Source organism: Danio rerio, chromosome 1, assembly GCF_052040795.2.
Source record: "Danio rerio strain M-AB ecotype USA chromosome 1, GRCz13ab, whole genome shotgun sequence".
Classification (NCBI taxonomy): domain Eukaryota; kingdom Metazoa; phylum Chordata; class Actinopteri; order Cypriniformes; family Danionidae; genus Danio; species Danio rerio.
In genome coordinates, this window is record NC_141021.1 from 21,597,038 (window position 1) to 21,624,768 (window position 27,731).

The 27,731-nt window shown below is 36.2% G+C and overlaps 2 protein-coding genes across 3 annotated transcripts in view; one reads left to right on the forward strand and one right to left on the reverse strand.

Annotated features, from left to right (window-relative positions):
• The window catches only part of prss12 (serine protease 12), a 70,893-nt gene extending 56,957 nt beyond the window's left edge, over positions 1-13,936 (forward strand). Inside the window, exons 12-13 of the mRNA XM_087237106.1 lie at positions 985-1,283; positions 9,937-13,936. Of these exons, the coding sequence (XP_087093232.1) occupies positions 985-1,283; positions 9,937-10,244 (607 nt within the window). The 3' untranslated portion in view covers positions 10,245-13,936. The remainder of the gene's footprint in view (positions 1-984; positions 1,284-9,936) is intronic.
• Positions 13,937-18,773: 4,837 nt separating this feature from the next.
• ndst3 (N-deacetylase/N-sulfotransferase (heparan glucosaminyl) 3) overlaps positions 18,774-27,731 on the reverse strand; it is a 403,362-nt gene continuing 394,404 nt past the window's right edge. For both annotated transcript variants that reach the window (XM_087237100.1, XM_087237099.1), the window contains exons 13-14: positions 21,432-21,534; positions 18,774-19,776 (exon numbers count right to left, since the gene is read on the reverse strand). In XM_087237100.1, the coding sequence (XP_087093226.1) occupies positions 19,657-19,776; positions 21,432-21,534 (223 nt within the window). In that variant the 3' untranslated portion in view covers positions 18,774-19,656. The remainder of the gene's footprint in view (positions 19,777-21,431; positions 21,535-27,731) is intronic.

Consider the following 27,731-nt stretch of genomic DNA (forward strand, 5'->3'; position numbering starts at 1 on the left):
CTTCCAGTTGCAACCCTACTCTGGGAAACACTCATACACTCTTGCATTCACACACATCTAATTCTGTGGTGGAAACCGGAGCACCCAGAGGAAACCCATGCAAACACTGGGAGAACATGCTAACTCCATACAGAAATGCCAATTGACCCAGCCAGGGTTTGGAAATATTGTTACAACACAATATTTAATACTATAATAATAATAATAATAATAATAATAATATTAATAATAAACATTATAATATGCTGACTTGGTGATCATGAGGAGTGAGAAAATTAATTCTAGATTTGTTTTAAAGATTTTTTTAAAGAAAGTAAAATACTATATATTTCTACTCTCATGTTTAATAAATTATTTATTTTTTGTGGATAATAATACAATTTATTATTATATAATTTAATAATAATATTAGTAATAATAATAATAATATAAACACATTTTAATAATAGGAATTCTTTTATTACACATTTAGTATTTGGTAATGAAGAAGCTTAAGATTAAGGAAGTAATTTTGTGGAAACTACGATTTATTTCGGAATTGTTTGAATAAAAAGAAGTTCTAGTATAATTATTTTCAAAACAAATATGAGGTAAAATTATAACTTTCTTAAGTGTCACATTTAATTAATTGGTAACAATTTAGTTTATGACATAATTCATGCTATTAACTCCTGGCTTATTACCTGCTTATTATTAAGATATTAACTATTAATTAGTAGCAGAATTAACTTATTCTGGCACTCTAAGCCTATTCAAAACCTTAACCCAACTTCTACCATAAACAAGTAATTACTTGGGTGTCATACATTCTTGCTAGATTAGGTTTCTAGCAAAGTTTCCAATGAAAGCAGATAACCAATATCGTAACTATATTCTGCACAGATGTTCAATTCATGAGTGGATGTGTTTACAAAACAATTGGTGATGTCAATAACAATTCTGAGGTTTAGTTATACTGAATGTTTGGTATATGCTTTTTCTCAGGTATGGGAACAGCACAGGGCTGTATAAAGTTCGTGTTGGTGATTATCACTCTCTGGTCCCTGAGGAGTATGAGGAAGAGTATGCCGTGGAGAAGATCGTCCTTCACCCACGCTACCATGCAGACAGTAATGACTATGACCTGGCACTTCTGCGTGTTTCTGGACACAGAGCTCATAGGGGTGTCACGGGCCAATGCGTCACACTGAGCCGATCAGTGCTGCCCGCTTGTTTACCAGTGCGGAGAGAGAAAGTGCCAAAGGGCATTGCCAACTGCTACATCACAGGCTGGGGAGATACAGGTTAGAGATACGTAGCATGAAACACACATTCAAGTAATTTTGTTGTGCATAAATATTGTCACAGCAAATATGGCGATAAGTGCTAGTGTTCTCATTTTAAGACCATTTTATGTCCCGAATAACATAATGATTATACAACAGCGTAGAAATGCAAATAGGCATTAACCAGCTCAGGCTCATTGGAAGTATGTGCCTAAATTTTTTTTGCAAAATATAAAATACTTTGCTACGGGTACGTTTTGTTGTACATTTCAGATACATATCCTTGCAGAGCTTATTGGACAGATCACCTAGCGAACTACTGATCTAAACCCTTCTCTAAACCCAACCAATAGTGTTTTCATTAGCAAACCTAATGCCAATGCAATCATGTCACAGATGATTTCACACTGCATGACTATCTGGGCTAGCATTTTGTCGCTGCTTTGTTTACACTGCAAGATGGATCGGCGACAGGGACTTTCACACTGCCCGGCTTTACAAAAGAAGAATCGCGACAACTTTGTCCAAACTACTCTCACAACCAAACACACATAGTATATATTTTGTAATTAACTACATAATGAGAAAGTAGATTTGTTTGCTCGTACAATTGCTCTTTCAGTTTAGTAAATGCTAATGCTAAATATCTACAATACTTGAAAATAAACAACTGTTTATTTTAAATCACGACATGGCCACACATTTATGCATCCACACAGTCCTTTTATCTTTAAAATAGACATTAAAAGGAAAATGGACATGGAAAAAAAGTGACTTTTTTTAAAGATGTAAAATAAATCTGTGGTATATGTAGAATGTGTCTCGATAATCAGCTTAAAATACTCCACAGACTATTTATTAGCTTTTCAGGTGCTGCATAATATCATTGCGCCTGCTGTAGCCATAGTACAGCAGCAAAATTCCGTAATAATTACGCCAGAATGAAAGAATAGTTCCCAGGTGTATCAGCCTAGAAATAGCAACTTTTATTTACCATCTGTTTTAGTACACAATTTAACTACAGAAGTGAAAAGTTTACTTACTCTTACTTACACCCAGGACCATTTATATCAAAGTTGATATTTAGCCACACCATGTTGGTGTTTTGTGACATCTAATTTTTACAAGGTGGGTCGATAGCCCAACGCTCAACCCCCAACCTGGAGGACCAGGACATATAGACATACACTACGGACAATTTAGCATACCCAATTCACCTGTAGCACAGGTTTTTGGACTTGTGAAACAGAAACACCCTAAGGAAACCCTTGTGAACACGGGGAGAAAATGCAAACTCCACACAGAAATGCCTACTGACCAAGCCGGGGCTGGAACCAGTGACCTTCTTGCTGTAAGGTGACAGCGCTACCCCAAAAAAAGAAAATTATCCAACCCAGGCTCATTATTGATATATACCGCTATATACATTTCTGGACAGAAGTCTCAAGTCCGCCGACGTACATGGTGAGCTACTAGGCAAACTGGTAAACAGCAGAAAAACTGTCCACACGGAGGTAAGCGGGCAGCTGTTAGCATGAAAAGGAACAGAAGCCGTCGGGCGTCGTAACGTGCTCATAGTGCTTGTTTTAAAGACGAAATGCAACCATACGTAGCTCTGGCTACATAATTTGCGCTCTCCAGAAAACTATATGGGGGTACATTGTCACAATGAGCCTGTGTTGAAATTATCGGAACTTGTTGGTCATTTTAAAGTGAGATGCTAATGGTCTAATCTGATTTAATGATTTATGCTAAGCTAAGCTAAATTTGTCCTTGCTAGACCCGGTGCTTGTCTGAATGGGTTAAAAACTGTTTAACTAGGTGAATTGGAAAATAGGCAAATTTCTGAAAAAAGCAGTTATCTTTTAAAGACTGGTGATATATAACCAGATCCCCCTTCTATGTCAATAGAGAAGAGAAATCTGCAAAACGAGTTTTTAACACATGCTTACTGAAACTTGCTTTAAAACTCGAGAATTAGATTGAGAAACTGTCATATCAGACGGCCTGACAGCCTCAAGATTTTAAAATAAAGGATGTTTTGACCACAATTAGAGCAAAAGCTGAGGCGGTGTTTGTGTGTGAAATGTAGGTGTTTTGGGCGCTGTTGAATAGTGCAGGCTGACAGGCATAAGATGTGATCAGAGAGTGTGAAAGCAGAACTGACAGCGATGATCACACACCGCAAGATTTCACAGAGTCTTTGTTCAGTGTTCTGTCTGAAACAATCGCTCCCTCACTGTGTCCTTCTCACCCACAGAAAGACAAGAACAAAACTCCTGAGCCAAGTATATGGGATGACACTGCCATTTAATCATTCAAAACTTGCTTTTATCCAAAGCAAGTACAAATGAGGAAGAGCACAAGCAATTTTAGTTCAGAAAATCAAGACGTTTTCACCAATGTGTAATGCCATTTATTTATTTATAATGCCAGTAAGTGCTTTACTTATGAAGTACACTTTAAAACAATTTTAAAATCCTGCTCTTAAAGGAAATTACTTGCAAAACTAATACACTTACAAACATAATATAAAGTTTAACGTAACTGAATAAAAATACAACATGCACTGTTAACATATTTTGGGTTCCACAAAGTCGATTTGTGTTGGGACAAATAATTTATTAATTTATTTGTTTTTACAAATTGTAATGGATTGAACATAAAACAATTAAGTTGCTTAAGAATAAAAAAGAAAAAACTTAAGAATTGTGTTGTTTGAGGTTATTACTTAAATAAGTAGTTTGAACAAATAGCAAATCTAATTTTTGAGCGTAGTATAAAATTCATATGCAAGTAGTTTCTGTGGGTCTTAATAGTGTCTTAAAACATATTTATTTACCTTTCTATGATTTAAAGCTCTTAAATCAGAAAATCACCCTTTTAATTCATTAAGACTTGAAATTATTTGGATCAGTATATTTGTTTTCCAGGACAATTGCAGTAAAACATTTATAAAAAGCCTTCATTAAACCCTGGTTGGACTTTTAATGCTTTTAATACACTTATGTAGGACTAGAGCACAACTTCAAGTGCAGTTTTATAATTTTTATAACTACTTTATTCGAAATAAAATGAATGAAAATTCAATATTGATAAGCAGTAATGGTAAACTAAAATTTTATTACACTACCTGACAAAAGTCTTGTCGCCTGTACAAGTTTCAGGAACAAAAAATAATAACTTGACTTCTAGTTGATCATTTGGTACCAAAGTAAAATACGGTCATGCCTTGATTTTTAATTAGGACAGTAAGGTTTGACTTTGCTGAGAGAAAAGTCTTGTCATTTAGCAGAAATAATGTACAGTGATGAATATAAAGTCATGGTGCACTGGAAGAAGAATGAATATTGTGTATGTCTCTCATGAGCATGGATAACTGCATCCATACATCTCTGCAATGACTCAAATAACTTATTAATAAAATCATCTGGAATGGCAAAGAAAGCGTTCTTGCAGCACTCCCAGAGTTAATCAAGATTCTTTGAATTAATTTTTAATGCTCCCTCCTTCATCTTACACCAGAGATGCTCAATAATGTTCATGTCTGGTGACTGGGCTGGCCAATCCTGGAGCACTTTGACCTTCTTTGCTTTCAGGAACCTTTATGTGGAGGCTGAAGTATGAGAAGGAGTGCTATCCTGCTGAAGAATTTGCCCTCTCCTGGTTTGTAATGTAATGGGCAGCACAAAAGTCTTGATGCCTCAGGTTTGTTGATGTTGCCATCCATTCTGCAGATCTATCACACACCCCATACTGAATGCAACCCCAAACCATGATTGTTCCTTCACCAAACTTGACTGATTTCTGTGAGAATCGTGGGTCATTGTGGGTTCCATTAAGTCTTCTGGAGTATTTGTGATGATTGGGATGCAGTTCAACAGATGATTTATCTGAAAAATCGACCTTCTGCCACATTTTCAAATGATCAACTAGAAGTCAAGTTATAATTTACTTACAACTGGGATCGATGACAAGACTTGTCAGGTAGTGTATAACTATTACTAAACTGAAATCAAATTTCAGTTAAGTTGGTGTCATTAGTAAACTTATCATCTTATACTTTCTCTAGTCTTGTGTGGTTTTCTTTCTTCTGGACCTCACAGAATATATTTTTGAATATAGTTTAAAATGTTATCAATGCAATGACCGTCAAAGGAGTCAAATACAGAGAATTTGCGCTTTTGGGTGAACTGTTTAATTAGCCATAAAATTGTTCTTGTTGGCTGAACATGACAAAAAATCTGTAAAACATCTGCTATTCCACAACATTCAGACATCATCCATCTCAAACCTTTAGTAATTATTTGTTTCCTCACTTGTATTTGCAAACAAGGTTGCATATTTGCATGAGATTGTTTGTAAGCACTGGTTTATGTATGAGCACATGGCGTGAATGCCATTTTAACATGTTCATAATCACCAAAGAGTTTATATTAGTGGTCTGTGGGGTTATGGGGCAGTGAACTGATGTCATTTATAAATATCTCCAGCCAGATGTCCAGTGAGACAGAGAGCGATAACAAAATATTAGCAGCTAGCATCAGTTACATTTATCCTCATATACATAATCTACACTTACAAACAATTTTATAGCCATAAGAAGTTTAGCATATAAAGCTGAAGTCACAATTATTAGCCCTACTGTCATTTTTTTATTTATTTATTTCTTTTTTTCTACCATTAATAGAGCAAGTACTTTTTTTACAGTATTTTCTATAATATTTTTTTACAGTAAAAAGTGTAATTTGTTTTATTTCGGCTAGAATAAAAGCTTTTTATTTTTTAAAAACTATTTTAAGGTCAATATAACTAGCCCTCTTTAGAAATATTGTTTTTTAATTGTCTACACCAGTGGTTCTCAATGTGGGGGTTGGGACCCCTCGAGGGGTCGCGGGACAATGAAGGGGGGGGGGGGGGGGGGGGGGGGGTCGCATGGTGATTTCCGGAAATCTTTTTATTTTTAGTAAACTGTAAGATTTACCATATTTTATCCATAACCTACTGAAGAGAAAAAATAGTCGTTTATAGTTACTATGTACTATACAGTTACTATAGTAGCTTATAGTTTTATTGGATTGCGACCCCTGGGGTGATTACATTATATTGAAGACACAGCAATAGCGTCAGATGTAGCATATTGATTTTATAACACCAGGTTAAACTTTCTAGCCCATCTACAGCACTGTCATACACTAAAAAGATTAAACGAAGAATATACTTGGGTCTATTGGTGTGTGTGCGTCATTTGTTGGGGGTCGCGGGCTAAAAAGTTTGGGAACCCCTGGTCTACACAACAAACCACTGTTATATAATGACTTACCTAATTACCTTAACTTGCCTAAATACCGTAATTAGTTAAGCCTTTAAATTGCACTTTAAGCTGACTACTAGTGTCTTCAAAAATATCTAGTAAAATATTATTTTCTGTCATCATGGCAAAGATCAAATTAATCAGTTATTAGAAATGAGTTATTAAAACTGTTATGTTAAGAGATGTTTTGAAAAAAATTTTTTTCTGTTAAACAGAAATTGGGAAAAAATAAACAGGGGGTTAATAATTCAGGAGTGCTAATTATTGTGACTTCAACTGTGTATCATGGAAGTAATCTACTGGAAAAGAATGCACATAAATATTACGTGAGTGCAAGTGCAGGTGAAGATCTAACAGTTTGACTTTATGTACTTGTTAATAATGTATACAGCTACAGTCAATGTACTGAAAAGTGTTTTTTAATAAACTAAAATATTATTATAATTTCTACTGAAATGTATCCAAATATATTTTTAATTGCACATTTAAAATGACTTTGCAGTTTAGTAAATGTAAAATAAATTAGCTTTAAGTTTTGTTGAAAAAACACACTACAGTGCACTTTTGTATAATCACATGGAATAAGCATAACCATATATTGTATATTGTACATGTTAATTAACAGTACTTACTTAAATCTTCAGCTGTTTTATTTCACAGCTTATTTTTATTAGTTATTTTATTATCCAACATGTAACAGTAGCAGTGCACTTCTTTAAAGCATGACAAAGCTTATTTTGAACCTGATTTACACTAATATTAAGATGCATTTTCGTCAATCCGATAACAAATGACATTGACAATAGTAAACAGTGTAAGCACTTTGAGCCATCCACTGTTAACAGCGTTCAGAAACAGTCAGAAACTTATTTGATCTGATTGATCTTTCAGTGTAAATGGACAAAAAACAGGTATTGTAAAGCTAGCTATTTAACGTGATTGTTATGGGTCGTGTTGAGAGAAAGCACAGTTAAACAAGACAATCGTGCTCAATATGACTGAAAAAATGCTATCACATCCTTTTTTTGCTTGCATTTCCCATTCTCATAAAGCACTGCAACATTGGTTGCTGCATCCCATGCATTGAAATGAAGTTAATATCATGGACAAATGAAAGAAGGTTTCAGAGTATTGCAATGCCATAAGGGAGAGTAATTAAGAAAATTTGTTTTTGGTAAACTAATCCTTAAATAGAGATAGTTCACCCCAAATTATTTATTATCATTTACTCACCCTCAAGGTGTTCCAAGCCTTTATGAGTTTCTTTAATGAGTTGAAAGAAGATATGAAGATATGACTCCATTGGAAGTAATGGGTTTTTGTGACGTGCACATTTAAGGTGTAAAGATTTATATATATATATATATATATATATATATATATATATATATATATATATATATATATATATATATATATATATATATATATATATATATATATATATATATATATATAAAGATATATAAATCTTCTATTAATACTACATACAAATATCCATATTGCCATCATTGTGTACTTTAGTATACTAATGCCTTTTTTACATGATACAAGTACATTTTGTAAAGGGGTGGTCCACTACAATATCATATTTTAAACTTTAGGTCATGTGTAATGTAGCTGTGGGAACATAAACAGACATCTCTGAATGTAATGTAGATCAATGCAAAGAGGGACTTTGGCTTTAACAGAGTTAGCTTAACAAAGCCTGCAGTGAACAAAGTTTGGGGACTACAAAAAAATACATTCGGGTTTGTGAGATTCACACACTTGGGCAGTGAAGAGGCATGGTCAGAGCTGCTATAATGTTATAGCAGAGAAAGCTAAAATGCTGTCCAAACACTGCTATTTCCACATATTCTTCTGTTTCTGTATTTAGGCTTCAAAAGGACACAATACAAACAAAGTAGTGCTTACAGTTTAATCTTAATTATGTTCCAGTTAATTATAAAAAAATATATAGCTCTAGCATTTGACAAAGGACAGCTTTCAGAATATCTTCCAGTCCAGTACTGGATTCCGCTAAAAACTCCTCAAAGAAGGAACAATTCTAACTATAATAGACAAAGCTGTGTATTGTGAGCAACAACTTTTACATGCATAGTGTCTACAGTTAACGGTATGTTGTAACAGTGACATAAACAAGGATGTAAAGAACGGGAAATGCTGTTTGGCACCGTCAACAATTTAGCAAGATTCAATTTTATCCGTCAAACCCCTGTAAACACCCACAATCTTCACTAGCGCTGCTGTGTCTCTCTATGCAGCTGCTTTCTTTGCGTTCTACATCTCAGATGACAAACTCGCAAAAGATATGTGAACGTTTCATATTACTTACACATGCTTATTCTGAATATATGTGAAAGACACTTGTCAGATTTTAGCTCAGCACGTGCTAGAGGAGGCATGACACATTTCTTGGTGATGTAGAGCTGTTCCGCGAATCACAGCACATTATGTTAGCTGACCAATCAGAGGCTCTGGAGGGCAGGCCTTTCAGAGCAACTAGGAAATATGATAATTGTTTTCATGTTAGCTGAGTAGCTGTATATTATCAAAGATTTATGAAAAAATAACGTGATTTTTTACAAATAAATCATGAGCACACATTGCTTTACATCTTATAAACACAACTAAGCCTTAAAAATACACTGTGGACCACCCTTTTAAATTTGAAAATATACTTTTAAGATTTAAAGGGGACCTATTATGTAAAAATCACGTGTATAAGGAGTTAAAACACAGTTGTGTGGCAACAGTGACCAAAATGGCACAATCTGGACAAAACCTATAAAAGGCGTTTCAAACAGTTATAAAAATGATGTGGTATTTTGAGCACAGACACAATGTAGGGACTTATTTTACATCTTTAAAACATGGGCAAAATACAGGTGGGTCCCCTTTAAGGCATACTAGAAGAGCAAATTCAATGCAATTAAGCTTGCTTCGGTATCCTCTGTATCCACACCTGTCCAGCTGTCTGCTCTCATCAAAACAGAAAGACAGACGAGACAGTAGAAACATCCACACAGAGCTGCAATCAGAGGCTGACAGCACAGAACATCAGGAACTCATCACCAAACTGCACTGCCTAATTATAATGTCAGTGTCAAGCATCTAGATGATCATGTGACGTGCTGATAGTAGGGTTTCACTCGAATGACCACGTCGTATTGTAAATCACCAGTGGCGTTTTCGAGCAAGTCCTTAACAGTATTCTGAAGTGAAATGAATGAAGTGTATGTTGCTGCCGCACTAAGAACAAAGTAACTCCACACTTGGTTGCATGCTTGAACAGTTAACCCTGATCACTTCCAGACTGCAAGTTAAAAGGATTTCTGACCTTTTTATCCTCAGGTCGTGCATATTCCAAAACTCTCCAGCAGGCCTCCATTTCTGTGTTGAGCAAGCGTCAGTGTGAGCAGCGCTACTCGGAGCAGTTCACCAATCGTATGCTGTGCGCCGGCTCGTCCCATGATGCCCAGCGTGTGGACTCCTGCCGTGGCGATAGCGGTGGTCCGCTGGTGTGCGAGAGGCCAAGCGGGAGCTGGGTTGTTTATGGGGTCACATCATGGGGTCACGCGTGTCGCCTGCAGGAAGCACCCGGGGTATACACCAAAGTCTCCGCCTTTGTGCCCTGGATTAAGAAAGTTATTGGCCAGTAGAAAATTATGGTGAACAAAATAGTATTATGACTTTGTGGGCATAAACAATGAAGCACATTTTAGATCATATTTTGAAAACTATTTCTTAACACTAGCTGAAATTACCTTTTAAACAAGTCTTAAATGCCAGAGAGAAAGGCTACGCTTTGCTTTAAAGGGGCTATATGTACGCATTTTCATGTATTTTATTGCCATTGTGAGGTTTATGAAAGGTTGTAGACTGATACTGTAGTTATGTGAAGGACACAAAAGGATGTGGTGTTTACAAACGCTCCTGAGAGCCTCTCTTTTCTTCTTTGGCACATGACGTGTGGCACATTACGAGTGCTATAAAAATGCTCAAGATCATGTTTAAAGAGCCGTACTGTAATGTCAATGTGTCATACAAAGAAAGGAGATTCATTCAAACCATGTCTTGTAGATGTTTAGTCTGTAGTAGGGATGTACGATGTTGATTAATTAATTTAATTAACGTTAAAAGTAAACCTTTGTGACTAGTCTAACAAACCCACAGACAGTATTTACGGTATATAGACTCACTGACCACTTTATTAAGTAGCTACACCTTACTAGTACCAGGTTGGACCCACTTTTGCCTTCAGAAGTGCCTTAATCCTTTGTGGCATAGATTCAACAAGGTATTGGAAAATTCCTCCGAGATTTTGGTCTATAATGACATGATAGCATCACACAGTTGCTGCAGATTTGTCGGCTGCGCATCTATGATGCGAATCTCCCGTTTCACCACATCCCAAAGTTGCTCTATTGGATTGAGACCTGGTGACTGTGGAGGCCATTTGAGTACAGTGAACTCATTGTCATGTTCAAGAAACCAATCTGAGATGATTTGTGCTTTATGACATGACGCATTATCCTGCTGGAAGTAACTATAAGAAGATGGGTACACTGTGGTCATAAAGGGATGGACCAAGCAACATTTTTCCAGTCTTCTATTGTCCAACTTCGGTGAGTCTGTGAGAATTGTAGCCTCAGTTTCCTGTTCTTAACTGACAAGCGTGGCACCTGGTGTGGTCTTCAGCTGGTTCTGGTTCTGTCAACAAGGCATTTGTTGCTGGGTTCTTGAGATATTCTTGAGCTCAAACTTCCCTTTCGCCCTGCAAACGGGAGGGAGCCCCGGGCTTGAGGATCTTATTGGCTTAGGGCTCTCTCCTGGGACAGCATGCCAAACTAGCTCATTACCAATCATCAGCCAAGTGTGAACTCTTGCAATTGGCCTCAGTGTATGTGTGTGTGAATAAGAGTGTATAGGTGTTTCCCAGTACTGGGTTGCAGCTGGAAGGGCATCTGCTGTGTAAAACGTATGCTTGATAAGTTGGTGGTTCATTCCACTGTGGTGACCCCTGATAAATAAAGGGACTAAGCCGAAGGAAAAAGAATGAAATGAATGAATATTGCCGCTCTCTTGATACGGATATTGCATATACTTTTTTTAGATATTGTGCAGCTCTACTAGGCAGTCTAGTACCAAAAATTACAAGTTTTAATAGAATTCGTGAACTAAAAGTAAATTGAAATACTGTAGTATATTGTATTTGGGGTGCTTTGTTACATTCAGTCTTCTGTTTCTCTCGTGTGCAGTATGAGCTAGCAGTGGTTTCTGAAATCTACATATAGCCCTTTTAAGTGTGGGGTGATGAAGGGATGAAGTCAAAAACCAGAAAAATGATTTACAGTCAGTGGGTAAAATGTGTTCTGTGATAATTGTATTTCAACATATTTCCCAGAACCAGGCTTCCATAATATATATTTGCTATAATTTCAACTAGTGGGCACTGAACTAAAAATGTAGGTTGCAGAAAGCTTCCCTGCACAACCTACAAGTTTTTGGCTGTTTTTGTACAAGGACATTTAAAATATTTTTTTAAAGAATGATTAGCTTTAGTAGAGTTGGATTTTAAATTGGGAATAAATCTAAATACACTGAATACTGTCAGTATTTGTGGGTTTAAAAATTCATGACAAAATGCGTTGAGTCATTAAACTTTCCTTTTTTTATGAAAGCACTTCAAGGGTTGAAGAGACCACATTGGTGATTGTGGAATTATTCTGATTTCTTTTTTTAATGAACATGTATCCAAGTGACTGTATTCTTCTTACCATTAGGAAACAAGCACACACTTTAAACCATAAACCAGGATGTGTAATGTTTCTCAGTTGATACCTATTTGAGCGTCTTGAAGAACGTTCCGATGGCTTGAAATCACATCAGGCTTTAATGCTGAAATGAGAAGATTCTGGATTTCCTGCCAAGAAATCTATGGTAATTCTAAACTCTTGGGAAACGGTTACCATGCCATTGCTTAGAAACAAACCGCATCACCTCATCAACACATTAGATGACATCATAATCCATCCATGACTTCATTTGTTATAGATCAGATGACGGTGACGATAACTGGACTGAGGCTTGCTGTCTTAACATGAGGCAATTTTACATGCATACATACACTCACCGGCCACTATGTTAAGTACACCGTACAAGTACTGAGTTGGATCCCCTTTTGCCTACAGGACTTCCATAATCCTTTGTGGCATAGTTTTAATAAGGTACTGGAAATATTCTTTGGAGATTTTGGTCCACATTGACAAGATAGCATCACAAAGTTGCTAAATCTCCATGATGCGAATCTCCCGTCCAGTACATCCTAAAGGTGCTCTATTGGATTAAGATCTGGTGACTGTGGAGGCTGTTTGAGAACAGTGAACTCATTGTCATGTTCAAGAAACCAGTTGCGGCCAAATTCTGACCCTACCTCCGGAATGTCGCTGGAGAAATCAAGACTCAGCAGATCAGGCAACATTTTTTCTACACCATCTGGCACCAACAACCATGCCATGTTCAAAATCAACCTTCTTCCCCATTCTGATGCTCAGTTTGAACTGCAGCAGATCGTCTTGACCCTGTCTACATGCCTAAATGTATTGAGTTGCTGCCATTTAATTGACTGTTTAGAAATTTGCGTTAACAAGCAGTTGGACAGGTGTACCTAAAAAAGTGGCCAGTGAGTGTACATCCGCCTAATATTTTTGCAGTCACACTCTCTTCTCAGAAGGAAATGGGAATTATGTGCAATGGCAGACTCTTTAAACAACTTTGTTTTATGACTGTGTTAATTAGAGCGCTTTATGTTAGCATAATAAATGGTCTTCAATTTATGTTTTCTGTGATCTGTGTCTATAATAAACCATCATAAGCATGATTTATGAGCGTAGAGACTAGTACGCCCTTTTTATTCTTTTTATTATTGGTCTGTGTAAAAAACAAAGACCAACCGCAAGCTGTTATTTTGCACAAACTATGGTGTTGCAGTTCAGATTTTTGTACAGTTCTTGTTTTTTAATACATCAGTCATATAATCTCTTGTTAATTGACTGTGCTGTGAAAACTGTTAAGAGTGTTCATTTGTTGACACATGGTCAATAATTCTGTTTTAGTGTTGCTGAATGTTTAAATGTTTCTGAACTTTTGGAGCTTGTATCTTTATCTTTAAAAAGTGTCAAATGAAGTGGCTTGTGATTATTGATTGCTGAAATGTCATCAACAAAGCAAACAATGTTAACTATTTGGAAAAATGTAGTCATAAAAGCTTAAGGTATGTACAATTGTCTTACAACCTCAGTTTTGAGCATTAAACATTTGTTAGTCATGAATAAAGTACTGTCATTTTAAATATGAGTCCTAGATTAAAATGATTTACTATATGCCATATTATCACTACATAGAAAATGTTGTGCTAAACTTGGAAAATCTTTTGAAGCTAATGTTGAACATTTAGCCAAATTATCTGGCTGAAGTAAAGGTCAAATGGTGAAGTGGCAATTATAGTTTCCGGTGGGCAAATAACTTGTAAGCACATAAATAATGACGAATTAGGGAATAATGTGTTAATAAGTAAAAAAAGAAAATCTGAGTTTTGCCTTCTTTTCTTATTTTCTTGCCTTCTTTTTTTGTGGTTGATAATACCCCATTTTAAAATAACCCATTAGCTAATATCTTTAATTTTTTATCTTTACTTAAGACTTTTTAACAATTTGATACTCAGCAAAATGTCAGAGTAAAATTTACTTCTCCTGGTCCCACTCCGACAATGATTTAAAATAAAACAGAGAACAATCAACTCCTGCTGTAAAAAGCAAAATTACTGAAGAAAAATCACAAAACTACAATAGAATTCAGTCTCAACCTTAAGCCCTGCTGTCTACACACACATGGGTGTCAAAATTGCTGCTTTTTCTACATGATTTGTCCATACACAAGCGCAGTATCAGGTCACTAAAACCCTCATTTTTAAAAACTCTTTTCAGGTTGAAGATTTTGAAAAGCACCAGGGTCTGTGTTTTATAGAAAACTGAGAAAAAATGTTAAATAAAAAATGAAAATAAATTTCAATACTGCAATAATTGACTGAAATAATTCTAATTATATTATTAAATATAATTTGTTTAAAAATATTATTGAAACAATTATAATTATTAACTTTTTCTTTTATCTTTTTGACACACAGTACTTTGTTGGGGAAACTACTGTGTGTTTCTCCTCCTATTCAATTTTTACATTAAACATTGCTTACAACATATTAGTCCACTGGCAATAGTTGCTATATTCAAATTTGATTTTCTTGAAAAATAAAATAAAATAAATCAAAAACCTGGAGAAAATAAATGGAAATGTGTTCATATAGGATATATGCATGAAACAATTTTTTTTTTTTACAAATTTGGGCACAATTGGGTTAACATTTTAGTTTGTCTTTTACTTTTTTCATTAGACTATAATACATTAGGCTGCCTTATGGTCATATCACAGTTACATTTTTTGGGGGGTAAATAATTAAAAACTATTCTATAAAACTGCACATTTCTACTGGACAAGTGTAAAATTGATTCTGAAAATGATATGCTTTGCTCTTTCCAGGCAGATAAAGTTAGGTAAATATTGCTGCTTGGTTAATTGCTTAGGCTGAAATGTTAGCTTTAGGTTTTGTAAATCAGCGTCCTCTCAATGGTCTGACAGTTGTGTTAGCACAATCTTTTCCCAAAGCCCTTGACTGTGTACCTGCAAAACCATTGGGTGCGTGCCTGTGTGCGTGCCTGTGTGCGTGTGTGTGTGCATTTACTGTTCTATTAAGCTAATTTCTATGGATACCAGTTTACCGTATGATGGCAAAGACTAAAATGATTTACTGTAGATCATTTGTTCTTATTCATTTACTGTAAAATAAAGCAGTACCTCTTCACTTAGTTAAATCTTAAAGAATCCATATGGAAATCATGATACAGGGGTGTATATGAATATATCAAATTATACTTAAAATGATACTTAAAGGCAAGAAGATATATATATATATATATATATATATATATATATATATATATATATATATATATATATAATGAAAGTCAATGGTTACAGGTTTTCATCATTTTTCAAAATATCTTTTTTGTTTTCATCAGCAGAAATAAAATTTAAAAAGTTTGAAACAAGTAAATGGTGAGTAAATGAGAGAATTTTCATTTTTGGATGAACTATCCCTTGTATGGGATATCATGCATTCATTAATTTTCTTGTCGGCATAGTCCCTTTATTAATCCGGGGTCGCCACAGCGAAATGAACCGCCAACTTATCCAGCAAGTTTTTACGCAGCGGATGTCCTTCCAGCCGCAACCCATCTCTGGGAAACATTCACACACACATTCACCCACACACTCATACACTACGGACAATTTACCTACATGTCTTTGGAATGTGGTGGAAACAGGAGCACCCGGAGGAAACCCATGCAAAGGCAGGGAGAACATGCAAACTCCACACAAAAAGTCAACTGAGGCGAGGTTCGAACCAGCGACCTTCTTGGTGTGAGGCGACATCACTACCTACTGTCCCATTGCCTCGCCTGGGATATCATATGTATGTATATAATTCTAATTGTTAAAATAATATATGGAAACAGCCATTAAAAAAAAAAAAAAAAAAAAAAAATATATATATATATATATATATATATATATATATATATATATATATATATATATATATATATATATATATATATATATATATATAAAATGAAAAAGCACAAGTGTGAGTATGTGTTTGTAAGAGTAGATGTGCAGTTGTCGGGGGAACTGAAGACTCTTCATGCAGTGACATTTTTCTGGAGAGTAAAAGATCAATCCTGACAGATCAGTTACAGTGATTGAGACTGAGAGCGGTGTTACAGCGACACCATGTGGATATTGTTGAATACATATAGTAATAAACCATGGAAGTGGGGTTATTTTAATATTGCCGTTTTAAATATTAGTTTTATTTGAATATTGTTTCTTTGTCTTTGTCTTTTTGGGGATGTGTAAAAATTTATTAAAATGTATGATCAAGTACATAAACAGCCATGTGTTCAAAATGATGTTGTTACTTGAGCCTGATTCACAATAACCGTAAAGTTTTCTCTTTTGAGCAGTACTCACCATCAATGGCTCCATCACATGTCATCTTCACCTCCACAGTTATTTTAAACATTAGGATCCAACAGTTTTACTCCATTAGATTCATCCGCGCCGAGGAGCCGCAGCGACGCACAAGCCACGTCAAAAAAGAGGAACGTTTCGCATTTAGGAGCAACTTTGTTTCAAACTGAGGCCCCGTTTGCAATACAGCGGCAAACTTACAGACTGCAGCTTTCGGTAGGCTACGTAAATTATCTTTATCGATGCTAAAGTAAAGAAGTTCGATTAGAAAGCTACTCAAGCAAAAGTTACAGTTGGCAGTTACAATCTACAAATTGTAATAGTGTGATAGGAGATGACAAAAAAGGAAAATACATTATCATTTACACCAGGGGTCACCAACCCTGTTCCTGGAGAGCTACCTTCCTGCAGAATTCAGTCCCAACCCTGTTCAAACACACCTGAACCAATTAATAGTACCTAAAGCAGCACTTGATAATTAAAAACAGGTGTGTTTGGTCAGGGTTGCAACTGTAATGTGCAGGAAGGTAGCTCTCCAGGAACAGGGTTGGTGACCCCTGATTTACACATTAGGTATCATATTGTTAAAAAACAGAACATTTTCCCCTTCTGCTTAAAAAATAAATAAATCAGAATAATTTTTTGTAAAGCTTTTGGTGTAAAATTGTATTATTGGATTAGTAGCCTATTCTCGAGAAACGTAGAAATATGCAAAAAAAAAAAAAAAAGTATTTAATTACAGTAATGCAGCATCTGTTCTTTGTTGTCATGCACCTCAGCCCACAGGTCATATCAGACTTTCAACACAGTGTAACCCGAGAGCTGATATCTATACTCAGGTGTATTAGAGAGACATGGGCATGCTCATGTACAGTAACCGACCTTCAGTGACACTTATTAAATGCCAGTAAATGTCATAGCCAGTTTGATTTGGACTATGTTGTATTTAAACTTGATTTGATCAAAAGTACTGGGCCTGAAATGTAAATGAATCAGTGGCTAGCCATTTAAATCACCACTAGAGGGAAGTATTTCATTAAAAACTGCTTTGACCTACTGTAGTTGATCCTGTGCACTCACCTTAATAATCAGACCCCCATTCTTCATACTTGCTTAATAAAGTAAGGATAACAATATTAATTAAGGTGACTACGCCAGTGTGTAAATGATGTCATCACATAGTTTTGAGCATTCACACGTACATATAAAGCGTTTCCTGTACTCATGGATGTTTTCTGTTTACTGTATTGCTCTGAGTTTTCATGTTAAAAAGTTTTAACAAAGTGGCTTCTGACATTTTTAACAGTTTGAAACAACACATTATACAGATTTTTTTCTTTATATATTATTTGTATGCAATATACAGTTTCAAAATGCTAAATGTCATTAAAAGTCACTCTGAAATTTCAATATCAGAAGTTGTCAGAGCAGACATTAAGGTCCACACTGTAAAACCCAACAGTCAACTTTATCATATTAAATTAGTGTAGTTATTAAAATTTACTGAAAGTGTACTCATTTCAAAAGGGTTTTGAACTCAGTGTTGAATGTAATGAGTTTATTAAATACCTCATTACTTCAACTTGAATGGAGTAAGTTCACAGTACTCGTATAGATTAGATTCTTTGACTCAAATGGTTTGTAGCAATCGTTTTTCTCAAACGGTTTGAGTTAACTCATTGGGTTTTACAGGTATCAGTTGGTTTGAGTTCTCTTCATTTATTGGGTTTTATTGTGCTCAGTTTGCTTCGTTTACTCAAATGGATTAGGTTCACAGTACTCATTAAAGATTCGTTTTTGAACTTAAATGGTTTGTTGCAATCGGTTTCCTCAAATGTTTTTTTTTACCTTAACCTTTTGGGTTTTACAGTGCAATAATGTAATATAATAATGCAAATAATTCGAAAACACCTATAAATCATGAGCTAAAGCCAACTGGTAATTAAGAGATTTCTTTTTACATAAAACGATGTGTATATTATCATACGTGTACATTTTAAACAGAGACAGAAGTTTGCAAGAACTGCTTTACAGAAACATGAATCTCTCCAGTGTTTATTGAATATATATATAGTTATTTACATATTTCTCAAAGCACTTTCTCACTGTATTGAGGCAAATTGTTTTCAAAAATAAAAGTCACACTTCAAATTCATCAGCCAACCAGTTGCAGTCCAGTGGGCGGGGCTAAGGCTACCTGGCAACAGACATATGCCCATTCGCACATACACACACACACACACACACACACACACACACACACACACACACACACACACACACACACACACAAACACACACACACACACACTAGCACACACACAACAAACTGAAATGATTTCTCTTCAGCTCATCATCTAACAACACTAATTGGGATGTGGACTGAGACATTGACATCACAATGACATCACTCCATTGACCGGTTTAAATCTGACGCAGCAAACTTCACTGCTCTCTTCATTTCTCCATGTTGATTCATTTCACTTTGCATCTTTGCTTTGATTGGCTGATAGATTGATTGACTGATATATTCGCAAGAGTGAGGTTATGAACAGTAGTTGTGCACTTCTTAATCTCTCAATGATGACGTATAAAATCTAAAGCCATACTTTTATATCCAGTGTCTGATGGAGCGACAGTAAATATAGCAGGAAGTGTGTCGAGGTTTATATTTTATTTCTTTTCAGTCATTATGCAGATTTTGTCTGGCTGCATTTGAAGTTCAAGGGTCACAGTAACATCACCGTATCTCGCCCACAAAATTCGACCTTTTTGATCATCCAAAAACACTAGATGATCACACCGCTTCCATTGATTGGTGGGTTGAATTTTTGACCTTGCAGGTATTGTTCAATTGACCACTTTTTCCTTTGAGGGGTGAAGCTGGATCTTTGACCCAGAGGGGCGCTGGTTTGGTTTGGGCTACCTGACCTTCTGGAGCTCTTCTCTGAGCCAGGCTGGTAACGGTTGACCCAGTCTGTGCAGCAGCTTAGATAATTCAATGTTCTGATCCCTGTAGTACCTGGAGAGAAACGCTCGTGACTAGAAACAGAAAACAGAGAGAACAGAAATTGTGTTTAGTGAGCCGAACAGCTATATAATATTGTATAAAATACAGGGGTGAAACCGAGCTCTTTTTCACGATGGGTTTTGCACACGTTAACAACTGTCGTTACCTGCTGTGCAGCTTTACTCTGAGAAAAAATGTCACACTTGCACAATATATACTCAGAAATGAAAGAACAAGTTTATACTATTATTCAGTCTGATTTTTGAGTTTACATCTCACATTTCTGATTTTTTTAGCTTAAAATTGGAAGATATTAAATTAAAATCGCTGAAATTAGATTGTAATATGTACAACGTTTATAAAAGTATATTTCACTGAGCAAAACAAAGAAAACACCTTAATTTATTCACATTAAAGAGTTAGTTGACCCAAAAATTATAAGTAAGTTATTAGTTACGCACTCCCATGTTGTGTCAAGATACTTCTTTGAATTTTGTAACACAAATTAATACATTTTAGATGGAAGCAGAGAGCTCTCTGGCCTTCCATATACAGCAATGGTCCCAAGATGTTCAAAGAAAAGGACTTCAGTGGTTTAAGTGTAATCATATGAAGCTCCAAGAACACTTTTTCGCACACCATTTTTTAAAATGACTTTGCCACCAATGTCTTACTACAGGCAATACAATGTATTGCTATTAGAGTCATAAGCGCAACACAAAAGTATCGTATTGGCCATAGCACAGCTTAATTTGTAAATGAATAATTCCCGCAACAAATCCAGGATGTAAAAGTTACTGTGACCGATGTCCACCACACAATTGTGGTTTCCTGGAACATGATGTAATTTAATGGTATTAATGCAAACAAAAATGAGAGAATCACATTTCTGAATGCTCTTTAATTAATTTGTTCCATATAAGTTATGTCAGTAATGAATAATAAAAGCATGTAGCTACAAACATAAATCATATGAACAATCACTACTCAGTTCACTTTACTACTAGCTACTGTAAGTAAAAAAAAAAAAATGACTCACATGAGAAAACACGTGCATTTTTTTTGACCTATTCCTTTTCTGAACTTTGAATGTCTTGGGGCTGGGTTTATGGAGGATGAAGGAACTGTTAGAGATAACTTAAATGTCTTAGTTTGTGTTCCTTAGATGAACATTGTTATGTAATGAGGGTGAGTAATTAATAACAGAAATTAAATTGAGTGAACTAATCTTTTAATTCTCATGTTGTTTTCAAACCTACATGACTTTCAAACTCCAATGACTTTCAGTGTACAACAACAGTAGAAACATTCTCTGAGACATCATCTTTTGTGTTCTGCAGAAAAAAGTCATACAAGTCTGGACTAACAAGAGGATCAGTAAAGATAAGGATTTATATTTTTTGGGAGAACTATCTGAGTTATTTTTTTTAGGTGTGAGGTGGAAAACAGTGAAAGAAAAACAGAAATCTGCAGCGGGAGTGATAGCTGTTTTGTAGGTATCAGTTATTCAGCACATGCTCTACAGACATGTTATCTACTGAAAAATTGATCAGGCAGAGGTCAGAGTGAGTTCTCCCTCTCTCTTTGACCCATAATGTTCAATGATGGCAGGCCTTGATAATGCAGTGGTAATCATTAAAGATTAAAGGCTCCATTTTGCTCAGAGTTTACTGTTGTTAGGTGGTACCTCAGAGTCCATGGGTGAGTATTTGCGGCCCTTGCTCTTCCCCAAACACTTAGTTCTGCCGCCTTCCAACAGCTGACACCAGAAGCCCTTCTGAGGATCAAACCTGTGAACAAACAGAAAGCTCTTTATACTCTTTACTTTGATTTAAAAAATCTGTTTCCAATACACTATATATCCATCCATCCATCAACCAAGTCAAATCCATCCATTCATCTACCCATCCATCCATCAAGTCCAATCTATCCATCCATCCATCCATTCAGCCCAACCCAACCCAACTCAATCATCCATCCATCAATTCCATCCATCCATTCATCCATCCATCAAGTTCAATCCATCCATTCATCCATGTACAATCTATCCATCCATCCATCTATCCATCCATCCATCCATCCATCCATCCATCCATCCATCTAGTCCAGTCCATCAATCGACCAAGTCCAATCCATCAATTCATCCATCTATCCATCCTTCCATCCATGCATGTCCAATCCATCCATCCATCCATCCATCCATCCATCCATCCGTCCGTCCGTCCGTCCGTCCATCCATCCATCTAGTCCAATCCATTCATCAACCAAGTCCAATCCATCAATTCATCCATCCATCCATCAAGTCCAACCCAACTCATCCATCCATCCATCCATCCATCCATCCATCCATCCATCCATCCATCCATTTATCCATCCATCTATCATGTCCAATCTATCCATCCATCTCATCCAATCTATTCATCCATCCATCAATCCATCCATCCATTAAGTCTAATCCATCCATCCATGCATTATCCTAGTCCAATCCATCAACCAAGTCCAATCCATCAATTCATCCATCCATCCATCCATCCATCCATCCATCCATCCATCCATCCATCCATCCATCAAGTCCAATTTATCTGTCCATCCATCCATCCATCCATCAAGTCCACTCACCCATCCATCCATCCATCCATCAAGTCCAATCTATCCATCCATCCACCCATCCATCCATTCATCCATCCATCCATCCATCCATCCATCCATCCATCCATCTATCCATCCATCCATCCATTCAGTCCAACCCAACTCATCCATCCATCCAGTCTAATCCATCTATCCATCCCTCACTCCATCCCTCCATTCATCCATCCATCCATCCATCCATCCATCCAGTCCAATCCAATCCAACTCATCCATCCATCCATCCATCCAGTCTAATCCATCTATCCATCCATCCATTCATCCCTCCATCCATCTATCTATCCAGTCCTACCCAATCCAACCCAACCCAACCCAACTCAACTCAACTCAACTCAACTCAACTCCAATCCCATCCAAACAGACACACACACACCAACACTCAAAAACACTTGTCTGACAGACAGATGTCTGGTGTAACCTTGTCTGTCTGTCAGATGAGACATGGCCTGGTTTGATAAGGATTAAAATGCATAACAAATCTCTAAAAGCTCTCAGAAAAAAAAAAAAAAATATATATATATATATATATATAAATATATATATAATTTTGTGCACGTTTTACATGACACACTACACAACACATATGTGGCACAATACATTTTTGCTTTACTCCTGTCTTTTGCTCTCTCTCTCTCTGTTATGTCTAACTGTCTTTTTTTTCTTATTTCGGGCTCTACAGCATTCTCAGATATTCCTTGTTTAGTCTTAGTCCCAGAAAATACAGAAAGAATAAAGAATACCAAAGCCTTTTTTTCAACTTCAAGCTCTTTTCTATCCCTGGGGTTGATTTATTTTAAAACTAAGAGAGTATATTTATTTATCTATGATATAATTATTTTGGTCTGAAACTTTTATTATTTATTTATACTTATTATTTTTAGATGCCCTATATGAATACTTGATATTAAAATTAGAGTTAGTTATTAGAATCAGATTATTTGTACATACGACCAAGAGAATAAAGTTCAAAAAGTGCAGGACTGCAGGCCACTGCCTAAATTATGCAAGCTCATTAATTACACATCCATAAATTGTAGGAAAAACTATTTCAATATTGAACTATTTCAGATTTGCTTTTTTGCTAATAAATGCAAAAACAATATTCAATATTTAATTTGTGGGCATTTAGGATAAATACATTGTTGGATAATAAATTAAACATATCTGCTATATTTCAACATAACTGAATCGTTGTAAACACATTCATTCATTCATTCATTCATTTCATTTTCTTTTGGCTTATGCCTGTTTCACACTGCAAGCATGAGCAGAGTATGAGCAGTGCGTATGGAGAGCAGAAACAGCACACATGTGTTTGCATTTCACACCAGATGTGTCAGCAGTGCTCAGCGGATCAGCAGTTTTTGCACAGATCAATCTATCTCTGTCTATTCTGTCTGTTTGTCTGTCTGTCTGTCTACATACCTACCTACCTACACTTATTTTATTATTATTATTTTTTTTACAATTTTACAAATTATGTAGATCCTAAAAAAACTTGGTTCTCATGCTCTATGAGTGTCATTCAGGTATTTTAAGGTGCCCGGTCAGATGACAATCATCTGTGATATCATGTAATTTTGTTTTTAATTGTCAGAGTGATGTAGACCTATAGTTATAATAATATTTATACAACAGTTATAATGATATTAATACATAATCAAACTAGTGTGTAATTGTAATTGTTTTAAATTTGGTTTTGTAGTTCGGGCTCTAATAAATACATGTTGCCGTTTTTAATTGTTTAATCAAATCATTCATTTGATTGAATATATAAAAATCTGTGGATATTATTGATGCATTTATTGGGCAAAGTTGCTACTTTTAACTGTCATTCCATGTGTTTTTGATCATTATCAAAGCACTGTCACTTTAATTGAGCATGAGCATCGCCGCAAAAATAGACCCAGTGCCCAAACTATAGTGGCACAGCTGCTTTAGCGACGCTCACGCCTCGCGCTGACATACTACCTCTGCGTGCAGTATGAAAGCTCTATCTGTTAACATGGACGCTGAAAAAACATATGCTGCTCATGCTCTGCTCACACTTGTGGTGTGAAACAGGTTTAGTTGGCGGTCTGAAATAGAGACTTTTTAGAGGTCACCACAGCGGAATGAACCGCCAACTATTCAATCACATGTTTTACACAGCGGATACTATTCCAGCCACAACCCAGTACTGGGAAACACCCATTCACACACCTTCATACACTATACAGCCAATTTAGTTAATCTAATTCAACTGTACCACGTCTTTGGACTGCGGGGGAAACCCGAGCACCTGGAGGAAACCCACGCCAACAAGCAAACTCCACACAGAAATGCCAACTGGCCTAGTTAGGACTTGATCCAGTGACCTTCTTGCTGTGATGTGACAGTGCTAACCACTGAGCTACCGTACCTCCAATTTCAAAGAGACTACTTTAAAAATGTGGGTAAAATATGCACAGATTGGACCACTGGGTTTTTGGGTTTGTCCACATTTTACTCAAATTTGGTTTAAAACAGCCCAGCATTTTAAAGATGGCCTAATTCTTGGACATTAACTGTTGAACTGTATTACTGTCAAATGAAATAAACCAGTGGAGAGTGTAAAATCAATGTTTAAATACTTTATTTTGGAGCTTAACAAGGCCAAAAATACACAAGGAACAGCCATTAAAGAGATGTAAGCAACAGAAAGGCAGAGCGACTGCTAGATGACGCACAAGATTGATGACAGGCAGAGGAAATGCAGAAGAAGATTGCTGAAAGACAGAGACTGAAACAAAATATGAAATGAGGAAAGCAAAGCCACGGAAAGAAGTGATAGTAAATGAAAGTGACAGAGAACAAGAAAAAGTAGAAACGGGCATGATGAGAGAGAGAGAGAGAGGGGAGATGTGTGGCGAGATGAAGTGAGAGAGACTCAAACAGAGGGAGGTTATTAATAAAAGCTAAAGATTGATGGAGCTGTCTGCGGTGGAGAACACATGCAGAGACACACAGAGCATTTACACGCACATGCGCACACACACAAATGTGCACACACATGTACACGCACACATACAGACAAACACACTGACTGAAATAGACTACACCTGGCCACAGGTAATGCTGGGTTCAATCTCTTGGCCTCTTAAATCAAGGGTTGTAGAATGAAAATCTGACACGACCATTTCTTTATTTTAAAATTATTATTGCGATTTATATATAATTTTTTTTTACCACAAAGCAGTTTTGGCCTTTAGAGTTTCAATGCAGTATTTTACATTATAAAAATATAAAATGTAATAAACACAAAAATGTACAGTATGCATTATTGCAGTTAGAGATTTTCTAGTAGATCTTTCTCTTCCAAAGTTAAAACAATTTTTGAACACTAAAAAATACCAATTAACATTTGCCTGGAGTTTGTGATTCAATACAGTACGTGTTTTCTTCTGATTTCAAACAGTAGTGTGGGACCTTAATCTCTGATCAACTTTTTATTCTGAACAAATTAGAAAATTTAAAGTTGATAGATTTTTTTAGTAGTTTGAAATAAATCACTTTTTTTTTTCAATTCCAAGTTAGATAAAATACACTCACTGGCCACTTTATTAGGTACACCTGTCCAACAGCTCGTTAACACAATTTCTAATCAGCCAATCACATGGCAGCAACTCAATGCATTTAGCCATGTAAGGACAAGGCAATCTGCTGTAGTTCAAACGGAGCATCACAATGAGGAAGAAAGGTGATTTAAGTGACTTTAATGTGGGGGATTTTCACCCACAACCATCTCTAGGGTAACCATCCAGTGAGCGGCAGTTCTGTGGACGCAAATGCCTTGTTGATGCCAGAGGTCAGAGGAGAATGGCCAGACTGGTTGGAGCTGATAAAAAGATAACAGCAACTCAAAAATACGCTCGTTACAACCAAGTTATGCAGAAGAGCATTTCTGAATGTACAACACGTCCAACCTTGAAGTGGATGGGCTGCATCAGCAAAAGACTACACTGGGTGCTACTCCTGTCAGCTAAGAACAAGAAACTGAGGCTAAAATTCACCAAAATTAAACAATAGAAGAATGGAAAAGCGTTGCCTGGTCTGATGAGTCTCGATTTCTGCTGCGACATGAAGATGAGAGGGTCAGTATTTGGCGTCAACAACATGAAAGCATGGATCCCTCTTGTATCAACGGGTCAAGCTGGTGGTGGTCCCATTAGTACCAATTGAGCTTTGTTTCAAAGCCACAGCCTACCTGAGTATTGTTGCTGACCATGTCCATCCCTTTATGACCACAGTGTACCCATATTCTGATGGCTACTTCCAGCAGGATATCACACCATGTCATGAAGCGTGAATCATCTCAGACTGGTTTCCTGAACATGACAATCAGTTCACTGTACTCAAACGGCCTCCACAGTCACTAGATCTCAATCCAATACAGTAACTTTGGAATGTGGTAGAACGGGAGATTTGGATCATGTATGTGCAACCGACAAATCTGCAGCAACTATGTGATGCTCTCATGTGAATATGAACCAAAATACGGTGAGTGTATACCTGCAAAAAACATCTTTTTTCTTTTTTATGACCATTTATAATGCGTAGTTTAGAATCTTCTGTCTGTATTTCACTCAATAGACTGTTTTCCCCATTTACTCTCCCTCAAGTGGTTCCAAACATTCATGAGTTACTTCATTCGCTTAAAAAATAAAGAAGATATTTTAAAGAAAGCCAATAACCTGTAACCATTGACTCCCACAGTAGGGTAATCAATTACTGATTTACATTTACATTTACATTTAGTCATTTAGCAGACGCTTTTATCCAAAGCGACTTACAAATGAGGACAAGGAAGCAATTTAAACAACTATAAGAGCAACAATGAACTAGAACCTAAAGTTCATTGATAAACTTTGATGTTGGCTTGAGAAAGCCAACGTGACTATGCTAGGACTGGGAATGGCAGTTGGCAGGAAGCACGGCGGCGGTTGCTAAGTGGTTGCTAGGTAGTTGCTAAAAATATTATGGCATTGTTAGGTGGTTGCTAAGCAGTTGCTTAAGGCAATGCTCGTGTACATGTTTGATCAAATGCTAATCCTTAGTAGGCATTTCTATGTTATTGCATTTAGATAATCATTCATAGCATGTAGCTAATCGTTTTTAGCACTTGGCTTGCATTATCATTGTTACCATGCATAGTACACAGAAAGTCCCATTTGCTAGCATGAGTCAAACAAGCCAATGCCCAGGTCCCTACGATGTTCTGATGTAGAGATATTGCTATTTTTAAATGGTTGCGAGGTTATACTGTTTTATTGCTATGGGGACATTTGACAGGTTAGTGATGATATATCAAAGCTTTTTGGCA